This window comes from Sapajus apella, unplaced genomic scaffold (assembly GCF_009761245.1).
Source record: "Sapajus apella isolate SASKATOON/1434 unplaced genomic scaffold, GSC_monkey_1.0 scaffold8, whole genome shotgun sequence".
Classification (NCBI taxonomy): domain Eukaryota; kingdom Metazoa; phylum Chordata; class Mammalia; order Primates; family Cebidae; genus Sapajus; species Sapajus apella.
Window position 1 is genome coordinate 3500961 of NW_022436948.1, and position 11100 is coordinate 3512060.

The 11100-nt window shown below is 48.7% G+C and overlaps 1 protein-coding gene and 1 long non-coding RNA gene across 4 annotated transcripts in view; both read right to left on the minus strand.

The window, feature by feature from the left end:
- Positions 1 to 1171: 1171 nt before the first annotated feature.
- LOC116550766 lies at positions 1172 to 3844 on the minus strand. Its single transcript, XR_004268571.1, has 3 exons — positions 3585 to 3844; positions 1522 to 1526; positions 1172 to 1236 (listed from the first exon to the last, which is right to left on the minus strand). It is a non-coding gene; the product is annotated as an uncharacterized LOC116550766 (long non-coding RNA).
- Positions 3845 to 9876: 6032 nt separating this feature from the next.
- Positions 9877 to 11100, minus strand: part of NDUFV3 (NADH:ubiquinone oxidoreductase subunit V3) — a 20724-nt gene continuing 19500 nt past the window's right edge. The window contains exon 3 of one of the 3 annotated variants that reach the window (XM_032276774.1): positions 9877 to 10791. In XM_032276774.1, coding sequence (XP_032132665.1) covers positions 10634 to 10791 — 158 coding nt within the window. In that variant the 3' untranslated portion in view covers positions 9877 to 10633. The remainder of the gene's footprint in view (positions 10792 to 11100) is intronic. The other 2 variants (XM_032276772.1, XM_032276773.1) reach the window with 2 other exon arrangements.

The following is an 11100-nucleotide window of genomic DNA, read 5'->3' on the forward strand; positions in this document are numbered from 1 at the left end:
GGGAATAGAGCCAGACCCTGTCTCAAAAGAGAAAAAGGAAAAGGAAATATTACAGGTATGGAAAACAGTCCTCGGGTGCCGAGTCTGCCTCTGGGTGGGACCACGGATCGGCTGGGTCAAGAGTCATGGGCCCCAGTAGGGTCACTCAGTTGCCAGTGTGAAAGCAAAAGAAATCTAGGGACCCCCAAATCACAAAGGGAAAAGTCAAGCTGGGAATTGCTTAGGGCAAACCTGCCTCCCATTCTATTCAAAGTAATTCCTTTGCTCACTGAGATAAATGCATATTTGATTGCCTCCTTTGTAGAGGCTGGTCAGAAACTCAGCAGAACACAACCATTTGCCTTCTATCTGCCTGTGACCCGGGAGCCCGCTCTGTGCTTCAAGTAGTCCCGCCTTTCCAGACCCAACCAATGTACATCTTACACATATTGAGTGATGTCATGTCTCCCTAAAATGCATCAAACCCAACTGTGCTTCAACCATTGTGAGCATGTTGCCAGGAGCACCTGAGGTTCTATCACTCCGGCAGAATAAACTCTCTAAATTGACTGAGACCAGTCCCAGATATTTGGAGTTCACTCAAGAAAGTCTGAAAAACAATCCCAAAAGACTAATCTTGGCCGGGAACAGAGGCTCACACCTGTAATCCCAACACTTTGGGAGGCCGAGGCGGGTGAATGACCAGAGATCAGGAGTTTGAGACCAGCCGACATGGTGAAATCCTGTCTCTACTAAAAATACAAAAATTAGTTGGGCATGGTGACTGGCGCCTGTAATCCCAGCTATTCGGGAGGCTGAGGCAGGAGAATTGCTTGAACCTGGGAGGCGGAGGTTGCAGTGAGCTGAAATCATGCCATTGCACTCCAGCCTGGGCGACAAAAGTGAAACTCGGTCTCAAAAAGAAAAAAAAGACCCGTCTTAGCATCAGGTCTTTTAGGCTGACTGACAGCACCATGGACAAGCCGTGGTACCTCTGCGACCTGCACGAACACTCCAGATGAGTTTCTGGAACTAGAAAGTCTTAAGTAACTGGAAAACCACAAAAGGAGAAGAAATGATCAACCCCTGTGGGGCCTGATTACCTTTGAGACATTCTTCTAATGATCCTTATTCCCGCCTCAACTGATAAGGCAACCGGACCTCGTAACGACCTTGGTCAACCTCCTTACTCCAGACGCTGCGACCCACTCCCAGCTTGCAAAAACCACCCTGAACTGTAACTTCTGTAACTTTCCACTGCCGACCCCAAACCTATAAATCCAGCTGTTGAGAAATGTGAAGTGGACCCTGCCCCTGTGGCTGCTCTGTGGAGCATACCTTTGAGCTTGTAATTAGTGGTAGGCAGGTAACAGCTGCCTACTTGGTAGATTCTTGAGTTATGAGTAAATGTAGAGCACCTGTGTGCGAATAGGAATCACCTGTCTAAGAGCAAATACATGTGTGGACGAGCACCTGCTCAGGCCTTGAGCCTGGAACACTGTCGGCTTCTCGGACCATCAGCTGGTGGTCCCCTGGATGGACCCACTCTGTTGTCCTATCTGCGTGTCAGCCCGCCTGGGTGGGGCCTCCGGACCGAGCTGGCGCTCAGTAAACTCCTATCCCACCGCCCTCCGCTGACTCTTTTTCAGACTCAGCCCGCCTGTACCTGGGTGAATCAACAGCCATGTTGCTCACACAAAGTCTGTTTGTGGGGGTCTCTTCTTTCAGAGCGCGTGTTTAACATTTGGTGCTGAAACCCGGGACGGGGGTACTTCTTTGTGAGGCCGACCCCCATGCCTGCTCTCCCTCCGTGAAGAGACCCACCTGTGACCTCAGCGCATTAGACCAGCCCCACAACCCTCTTGCCACCTTCAGATCAGGTAAGCAGTCTCTCCCTCTCTCTCTTCCTTTAAATCCTCCTCCTTCTAAATAGAGGAGAAAAGGAGGCAAGTCTCCCCCTCTCTCTCTCTCCCTTTTCATTTAGAGAAAAGGAGACAAGGAGACACTCTTTATCCATGTAGAGACAGAGGAGACAAGTCTCTCCCTCTCGGTCAAAAACGCCAACGTTGGTCACAGACTCAAGAAGGCAGTCTTCCCTTGGTATCTGGCCAATCCCGGGGACGCCTGCCTTGATCACTCACCCATGTCACAGCCCAGGGCTCAGCCAGGGACGCCTACTGAGAACCCTGGTAGCTGCTCACTCCTTCTCGTCTCTACTCCTCTCTTTATAACTTACCTCCTTCACCAGGGGCAATATTCCACCCTCTATTCCTCTGTCTTCGCCTCTAGTCTGCATCCTAAAAAAACCAAAACCTCAGAGGCCAAGCACAGTGGTTCATGCCTGTAACCCCAGCACTTTGGGAGGCCAAGGCGGGCAGATCACAAGGTCAGGAGTTCAAGACCAGCTTGGCTAACATAGTGAAACCCCATCTCTACTAAATATACAAAAATTAGCTGGGTGTGGTGGCAGGCACCTGTAATCCCAGCTACTCAGGAGACTGAGGCAGGAGAATCGCTTGAACCTGGGAGTCGGAGGTTGCAGTGAGTCGAGATTGCGCCACTGCACTCTAGCCTAAGTGACAGAACAAGGCTCTGTCTCCAAAAAAAAACCTAAAACTTCTTCAACTGTCACCCAATCTGAAACCCAAATGTCTCAATTTTTTTCTGTAACACAGCCTGGCCTCAATACAAATTATACAATGGTTCCAAATGGCCAGAAAATGGCACTTTGAATTCTCCTATTCTTCGAGACCTAAATAATTTGTCAACAAATGGGCCAGTGGTCTGAGGTGCCTGGCGGCCAGACATTGTTTTTTTACACTCCAATCCGTCCCTAATCCCTGCTCTCGATACAACCCATACCAAATTTTCTTTTCTTTTCTTTTTTTTTTTTTTTCAGAGGGAGTTTTGCTCTTGTTGCCCAGGCTGGAGTGCAGTGGTGCAATCTCAGCTCACTGCAACCTCCACCTCCTGGGTTCAAGTGATTCTCCTGCCTCAGCCTCCCGAGTAGCTGGGATTACAGGCAGGTGCCACCAAGCCTGGCTAATTTTGTATTTTTAGTAGAGACAGGACTTCTCCATGTTGGTCAGGCTGGTCTCAAATTCCCGACCTCAGGTAATCACCTGCCTCAGCCTCCCAAAGTGCTGGGATTACAGGCATGAACCACCATGCCCGGCTAAATGTTTGTTTTTTTTTTTGTTTGTTGTTTGTTTGTTTTTTAATTGAGACGAAGTCTTGCTCTGTCACCCAGGCTGGAGAGTGCAGTGGTGTGATCTTGGCTCACTGCAACCTCCGCCTCCCAGGTTCAAGCGATTCTCGTGCCTCAGCCTCCCGTGTAGCTGGGACTATAGGCCTGCACCACCATGCCCAGCTAATTTTTGTATTTTTAGTAGAGACGTGGGTTCACCATGTTGGCCAGGCTGGTCTTGAACTCCTGACCTCAGGTGATCCTCCCACCTCAGCCTCCCAAAGTGCTGGGATTACAGGCGTGGGCCACCTCGTCTGGCCCCAAATTTTCCTTCTCTCCCTTCTGTCCTTCCCTCCTACTTCCACCAGTAACTCAAAATCCTCCTTGTCCATCAGTTCTTCCAACCTTTCTCCACGACCTACCCCAAACCTATAAAATCAGCTCCTGTCCCCACCGTCCACTGATTCTCTCTTCAGACTCAGCCGCCTGCACCCTGGTGAATCAACAGCCATGTTGCTCACACAAAGCCTGTTTGTGGGGGTCTCTTCAGTGTTTAAGGCTTAGGTTCTACAATAGTGATGTTATCTATTGGAATGAGTGAGGAAGTCACAAATCCTGCCGCTTCTGGCTACATAGCCCCTGAGCAGTAGAGGATTATAGGCCCAGCGCAGTGGCGCATATCTGTGATCCCAACATTTTGGGAGGCCAAAGTTGGAGGCTCGTCTCACCCCACGCGTTCCAGACCAGCCTGGGCTACACAGTGAAACCCACATCTCTACAAAAAAAACGAAAAATTGGCCGGGCACGGTGCTCATGCCTGTAATCCCAGAACTGTGGGAGGCTGAGGGGGGCGGATCATGAGGTCAGGAGATTGAGAACACCTGGCTAACATGGTGAAATCCCATGTCTACTAAAAATACAAAAAATTAGCCACGCATGGTGGCATGTGCCTGTAGTCCCAGCTACTCGGGAGGCTGAGGCAGGAGGATCACCCAAGCCCAGGTGATGGAGGTTGCAAGTGAGCCAAGATCACACCCCTGCACTCCAGCTAAGCAACAGAGTGAAACCCCGTCTCAAAAAAAAAAAAAAGCAAAAGAAAGAAATTTTACCTGCATTTATTCAGGCCTGTCCAATAATATTATTTTTGTGGCTTTCCCTCAGTCTTTCAAAGGCAGTTTTTGGTCCCTGAGCAAAAGGGGTGTTAGTTTCAGGCAGGGACTATTAGAAGCTTTGCTTTCAGGTTGAATTATAAATGAAGTTCCCCCATGGTTGGCGTGGTCTACGCCCAGGAATGAGCAAGACTGCTAGAGAACAGAAGCAAGGCGGAGTCTATTCTGTCAGATTCCTCTTACTGTCCTCATTTTTCAAAGGCAGTTTCAAGACACCTATGAAAGGAAAATAAATCTCCGGATCCCCAAATCACTAAGCCAAGGGAAACATCAAACTGGGAACGATCAGGAAAACCAGCCTTCCATTCTACTCCTAAATAAAATAGCTACAAAGACGAGAAGGTGCAGATCTCCCTCACAATTTGCTCACGAGGAAATTCCTTGTGGACAAAGGACAGACAACTCAGTCATCCCTTTGAGGATCCCAAGACAAATCCACATCTAATGACTTCTTCTGCCCTATTGTGTACATAAAAATGCAGATTCACTGAGCCAGACTCAGTTGTGTATTCTATGGAAGGCTGATCAAGAACTCAAAGGAATGTAGCTTTTTGTCTCTTTTTTGTGTGTGTGACAGAGTATCACTCTGTTGCTGTCACCCAGGCTGGAGTGCAATGGCATGATCTTGGCTCACTGCAAGCTCCACCTCCTGGGTTCAAGTGATTCCCCTGCCTCAGCCTCCCGAGTAGCTGGGACTACAGCACATGCCACCAGAAGGCTAATTTTTTAATTTTTAATAGAGATAGGGTTTCACCATGTTGGCCAGGCTGGCCTTGAACTCCTGACCTCAGGTGATTCGCCCACCTCAGCCTCCCAAAGTGCTGGGATTACAGGGGTGAGCCATCGTGCCAGCCTTATCTCTTGTCTGCTTCTAACCTGGAACGCCCCAGTTCGAGTTGTTCCGCCTTTCCAGACCAAACCAATGTATATCTCACGCGTACTCTTTTTTTACTTTTTTTTTGGAGACAGGGTTTCCTTCTGTCACCCAGGCTGGAGTGCAGTGGCACTGTCTCGGCTGACTGCAGCCTCGACCTCCTGCACTCAAGGGATCCTCCCACCTTAGCCTCCCAAGAAGCTAGGACCGTTACGAGAAAGAGGCCCTGATCCGAGAGGGTTCTCATATCTCGCGCAAGAAAGAATTCAGAGCAAATCCGTGAAGTGAAAGCAAGTTTATTAGGAAAGTAGAGGAATAAGAGAACAGTTACTCCATAGACAGACCAGCCCTCGGCTACTGGGTGCCTTTTTTTTGAGACTGAGTCTTGCTCTGTCGCCAGGCTGGAGTACAGTGGCGCAATCTTGGCTCACTGCAACCTCTGCCTCCCCAGTTCAAGCGATTCTCCTGCCTCAGCCTCCTAAGTAGCTGGGATTACAGGCACACGCCACTATGCCCAGCTAATTTTTGTATTTTTAGTAGAGATGGGGTTTCATTATGTTGGCCAGGATGGTCTCAATCTCTTGACCTCATGATCTGCCCGCCTCAGCCTCCCAAAATGTTGGGATTCCAGGTGTGAGCCACCGCGCCGGGCTGCTGGTTGCCCAGTTTTCTGGTTATTCCTTGATGACATGCTAAACGAGGGGTGGATTATTCATGCCTCCCCTTTTTAGGCCATACAGGGTAACTTCCTGACGTTGCCATGGCATTCGTAAATGGTCGTGGCACTGGTGGGAGTAGCAGTGTGGATGACCACAGGTCACTCTCGTGGCCATCTTGGTTTTGGAGGGTTTTAGCCGGCTCCTTCACTGCAAGCTGTTTTATCAGCAAGGTCTCTCTGACCCGTGTCTTGTGCCGACCTTCTATCTCATCCTGTGACTCCGAATGTCTTAGCCATCTGGGAACACAGCCCAGTAGGTCTCAGCCTCATTTTACCCAGCCTCTATTCAAGATGGAGTTGCTCTGCTTCACTTGCCTCTGACAGGACCACAGGTGTGTGCTACTGTGCTTGCCTATTTTTTGTATTTTTGGGAGAGACAGGACTTTACCATGTTGCCCAGGCTGCTCTCAAACTCCTGGGCTCAGGTGATCCACCCACCTCGACCTCCCAGAGTGTTGGGATTACAGGTGTGAGCCTCCGTGCCTGGACAACAGCTCACATATACTGATTTTTTTTTTTTTTTTTTTGAGAGGAAGTCTTACTCTGTCACCCAGGCTGGAGTGCAATGACACGATCTCCCCTCACTGCAACCTCTGCCTCCCAGGTTCAAGAGATTCTTCTGCCTCAGCCCCCTGAGTAGCTGGGACTACAGGCATGCACCACCATGCCGGCTAATTTTTGTATTTTTAGTAGAGACGGGAATAAACCATGTTGCCCAGGCTGGATTCAAACTCCTGACCTCACGTGATCCGCCCGACTCAGCCTCCCAAAGTGCTGTGATTACAGGTGTGAGCCACCGTGTCCAGCCTCACACATATTAATTTATGTCTCATGTCTCCCTAAAATGTATGAAAGCAAGCTGTACCCAACCACATTGGGCACAAGTCCTCAGGACCTCCTGAGGTTGTCACGGGCACGTCCTTAACCTTGGCAAAGTAAACTTTCCAAATTGGCTGAGAGGTGTCTTGGATGTTCTGGGCTCACACAGCCTGTGTCAGTCACTTGACTAGGCACAGTCATCCCCGGCTCGTCTATGCCCCCAGGTTTGTCCTGCCCACTATATTCCTCAGGAGAAAAGCTAGCCCAGAGTGTTCTGTGCTCTGCAAAGCTTACACAGAGACCTGGACTGGGAACTTGAGTCTCGTCCCGCACTCATGCCCAGTGCAATTGTTTAAAGTCATTTTGACCCTGAATGCCTGCTTCACGCATTAATATCATGTTTCTAAATTTGTGGAATTTGTGATACAAAGAACAAGCCAATCAATTGCTTATGTATTTTAATGTAAATTGTTGGCGAGCAATTTAGCAACTGCCTCTTTTTTCCTTTAAAAAACTCACTTGTGAAGCCCAGTGCGGTGGCTCATGCCTGTAATCCCAGCACTTTGAGAGGCTGAGGTGGGTGGATCACAAGATCAGGAGTTTGAGACCAGCCTGACCGACATGGTGAAACCCTGTCTCTACTAAAAATACAAAAATTACCTGGGCGTGGTGGCATGTGCTTGTAATCCCAGCTACTCAGGAGGCTGATGCAGGAGAATCTCTTGGACCCAGGAGGTGAAGGTTGCAGTGAGCTGAGATCGCGCCATTGCACTCCAGCCTGGGTGACAAGAGCGAGACTCTGTCTCAAAAACAAAACCAAGCAAATAAAAAACAAACCCACTTGTGGCCAGGCGCGGTGGCTCATGCCCAGAATCTTAGCACTTTGGGAGGCCAAGGTGGACTGGATCATTAGAGGTCAGGAGTTTGAGACCAGCCCGGCCAACATGGCGAAACTTCATCTCTATCAAAAATAAAAATAAAAAATTACCCAGGTGTGGTGGCATGCACATGTAGTCTCAGCTACTTGGGAGGCTGAGGCAGGAGAATCACTTGAACCCAGGAGACACAGGTTGCACTGAGCCAAGATTACGCCATGCACTCCAGTCTGGGCAATAGAGTGAGACTCTGTCTCAAAATTAAAAACAAAACAAAACCCACTTGAGTCCAGGCATATGGCTCACATCTGTAATCCTAGCACTTTGGGAAGCCAAGGCAGTTGGATTGCTTGAGGCCAGGAGTTTGAGACTATTCTGCGTGTGAACCTGGAAAATCTGAGTCGGGTCTCTGTTAATTCAGAAGTTTTATCTTGCCAAGGTTGGGCACACGCCTGTGACACTGCCTCAGGAAGTCCTGGCGACAGGTGTCCAAGGTGGTCTGGCACAGCTTGGTTTTACACATTTTAGAGAGACATGAGACACCAAGTAATATATGTAAGAAGTCCATGAGTTTGTCTGGAAAGGCGGGACATCTTGAAGCAAAGGCAGGAAGACTGGAAACGGGTCGATGAGGTACAAAAGGTTGCATTTTTTGTTTCTGGTTAGCCTCTCCAAAGGAGTCCATCAGACATGCATTATCTCACTGAGCAGAGGGGTGACTTTAAATAGAATGGGAGGCAAGTTTGCCTTAAGCAGTTTCTAGCTTGAGTTTTCCTTAGTGATTTGGGGGTTCAAGATACTTTTCTTTCACGTGGGCAACATGGGAGGATCACGTAAGCTCAAGAGATGGAGGTTGCTGTGAGCAGAGGTTGCACCACTGCACTCCAGCCTGGGTGATGAGATGCTGGCTCAAAAAAGCAAAACTAAACTAAACCCACTTGTAGGCCTGGAGTAGTGGATCACACCTGTAATTCCAGCATTTTGGAGTCTGAGGCAGATGGATTGCTTAAGTCCAGGAGTTCGAGACCAGCCTGGGTAACGTGGTCAAACCCTATCTCTACAAACAATTTTTTAAAAGCCAGGCATGGTGGTGCATGCCTGAAGTCCTAGCTACTCTGGAGGCTGAAGTGAGAGGATCACCTGAACCCAGGAGGCCGGGGTTGCCGTGAGCTAACATCAAGGCTCTGCACTACAGCCTAGGTGACAGAGTGAGATCCCTTCTCAAGAAAACTACAAAACAACAGAATGCCACCTGTAACTGCAGCTAATCAGAGCAGGGATATTCAGGGCCGGCGCTGCTGGCTTGCAGCCCACGGCTCAGCCCAGATAAACTCTAATGTTCGTTTTGCCCCCGCTTCTTTCTTTGGGTCAACACCTGCTAGGCTTAGGACATTGTGGGCAGGGACAACAGAAGGGACATTTTCAACCTCTTTTGGTAAGAAGAATTATTTTTTATTTTTGTCCCCTGCTCAGTCTTATATTTATTTTTAAATTTTTTTTTGAGACAGGGTTTCGCTCTTGTTGCCCAGGCTGAAGGGCAATGGCATGATCTCAGCTCACTGCAACCTCTGCCTCCTGGGTTCAAGCAGTTCCCTACCTCAGCCTCGCCAGTAGCTGGGATTACAGGCATGCGCCACCACGCCTGGCTAATTTTTTGTATTTTTAGTAGAGATGGGGTTTCTCCATGTTGGTCAGGCTGGTCTCAAACTCCCAACCTCAGGTGATTGGCCTGCCTGGGCCCCCAAAGTGCTGGGATTACAGGTGTGTGCCACTACACCCAGCTTATTTTTATTTATTTTTTAGATGGTGTTTCACTCTTCTCACCCAGGCTAGGGTGCAATGGGGCGATCTCTGGTCACTGCAACCTCCGCCTCCTGGGTTCAAGCGATTCTCCTGCCTCAGCCTCCTAAGTAGCTGAAATTAGTCGCCCACCACCACACCGGCTACTTTTTGTATTTTTAGTAGAGATAGGTTTCATCATGTTGGCCAGGCTGGTCTTGAACTCCTGACCTCAGGTGATCCTCCACCTGCCTCAGCCTCCCAAAGTGCTGGGACTGCAGGTATGAACCACCACACCCAGCCAAAACTCCTGTTTCTAATTATCAAAAACCAGGCCTCTTCTCATGCCGATAGGCTAAAAAGAAGACTGCTAAGGCTTGAGTGCGTTGAGCCCAACTGCAGATCTACGAGAATGCTGGCTGTTAAAAGACGCAAGCATTTTCAACTGGGAGGAGACAAGAGAAAGGGCCACGTGATCCAGTTCTAAGTGTCATCTTTTATTATGAAGACAAAATCTTGAGTTTATGTTAAAAAAAAAAAAAAAAACAGGCTTGTAGGACTAGAAGTCACTATTACATTATTGATACTCAGCTGATAATCAGTTTAAGGCTAAATTGACTAGGCTTAGCATAGTAGAATCACACTGCTCTAAAGCACTTAAAATTCTCTAATTATATGGATTTGCCCAGTGATCCATAACCTTATAGTTTAAGAAAATTCCTTGCACATAGTAGATATGCCAAAATATATGTTGAATAATCAGCATTAGTGTTGCTCTTTCACCACGTACTGTAAAAAGTGTAAGTGGCCGGGCACAGTGGCTCACGCCCGTAATCCCAGCACTCTGGGAGGCCGAGGCGGGTGGATCACCTGAGGTCAGGAGTTGGAGACCGGCCTGGCCAACATGTGAAACCCTGTCTCTACTAAAAATATAAACATGAGCTGGGTGTGGTGGCAGGTGCCTGTGGTCCCAGCTCCTCGGGAGGCTGAAGTGAGAGGATCACTTGAAACCAAGAGGCGGCGGGTGCAGGGAGCCGAGATCGTGCCACTGCACTCCAGCCTGGGTGACTGAGTGAGGCTCCGTCCGTTTTTGAGACCCTGTCTAGAAGAAAAATAATAGTGTAAAAGTGAGACCAATGATGCACACTGGGCTTTGTGACTCGAGTGGATTTTATTTTTGCACTGCAGGATGCAGCGAAGACGGAGCAAGGTTAATCTTCACACTGAGGGCTGTCAGTGTCGAGGTGACTCCCGGCCTGAGGAGGGCTGAGGCATCCTGAATTTTGAGAGGTCGAGGTTGAGGTCTAAGAAGGTGTACGTGGTGTAGTCATGATGCTGGAGGTTCTTGTAGGTAGTGTTGTCGAACGGCTCGGTAGGCGCTGCGGCCGGGTCTGTGGAGGAAACGCGATACCCGTGAGACCCACACAAGAACAGCTCTTTGTGAATGACTTGGCTCACACAGGCCCTTATCTACCAAGCATTCTTCGTCAGCCCTAACTGTGAGGAACAAACTGTCTAATTAAAAAAGAAAAGCCCATGAAAGTCAGTGTCTTCAAAAGAAAAAGAAATATATTACTTGGAAATTTATTCTAAAACATACTGCAATTTAAGAAATGGAATAGTTATTACATTTTTTTTTTGAGATGGAGTCTTGCTCTGTTACCCAGGCTGGAGGGCAGTGGTGCAATCTCAGCTTACTG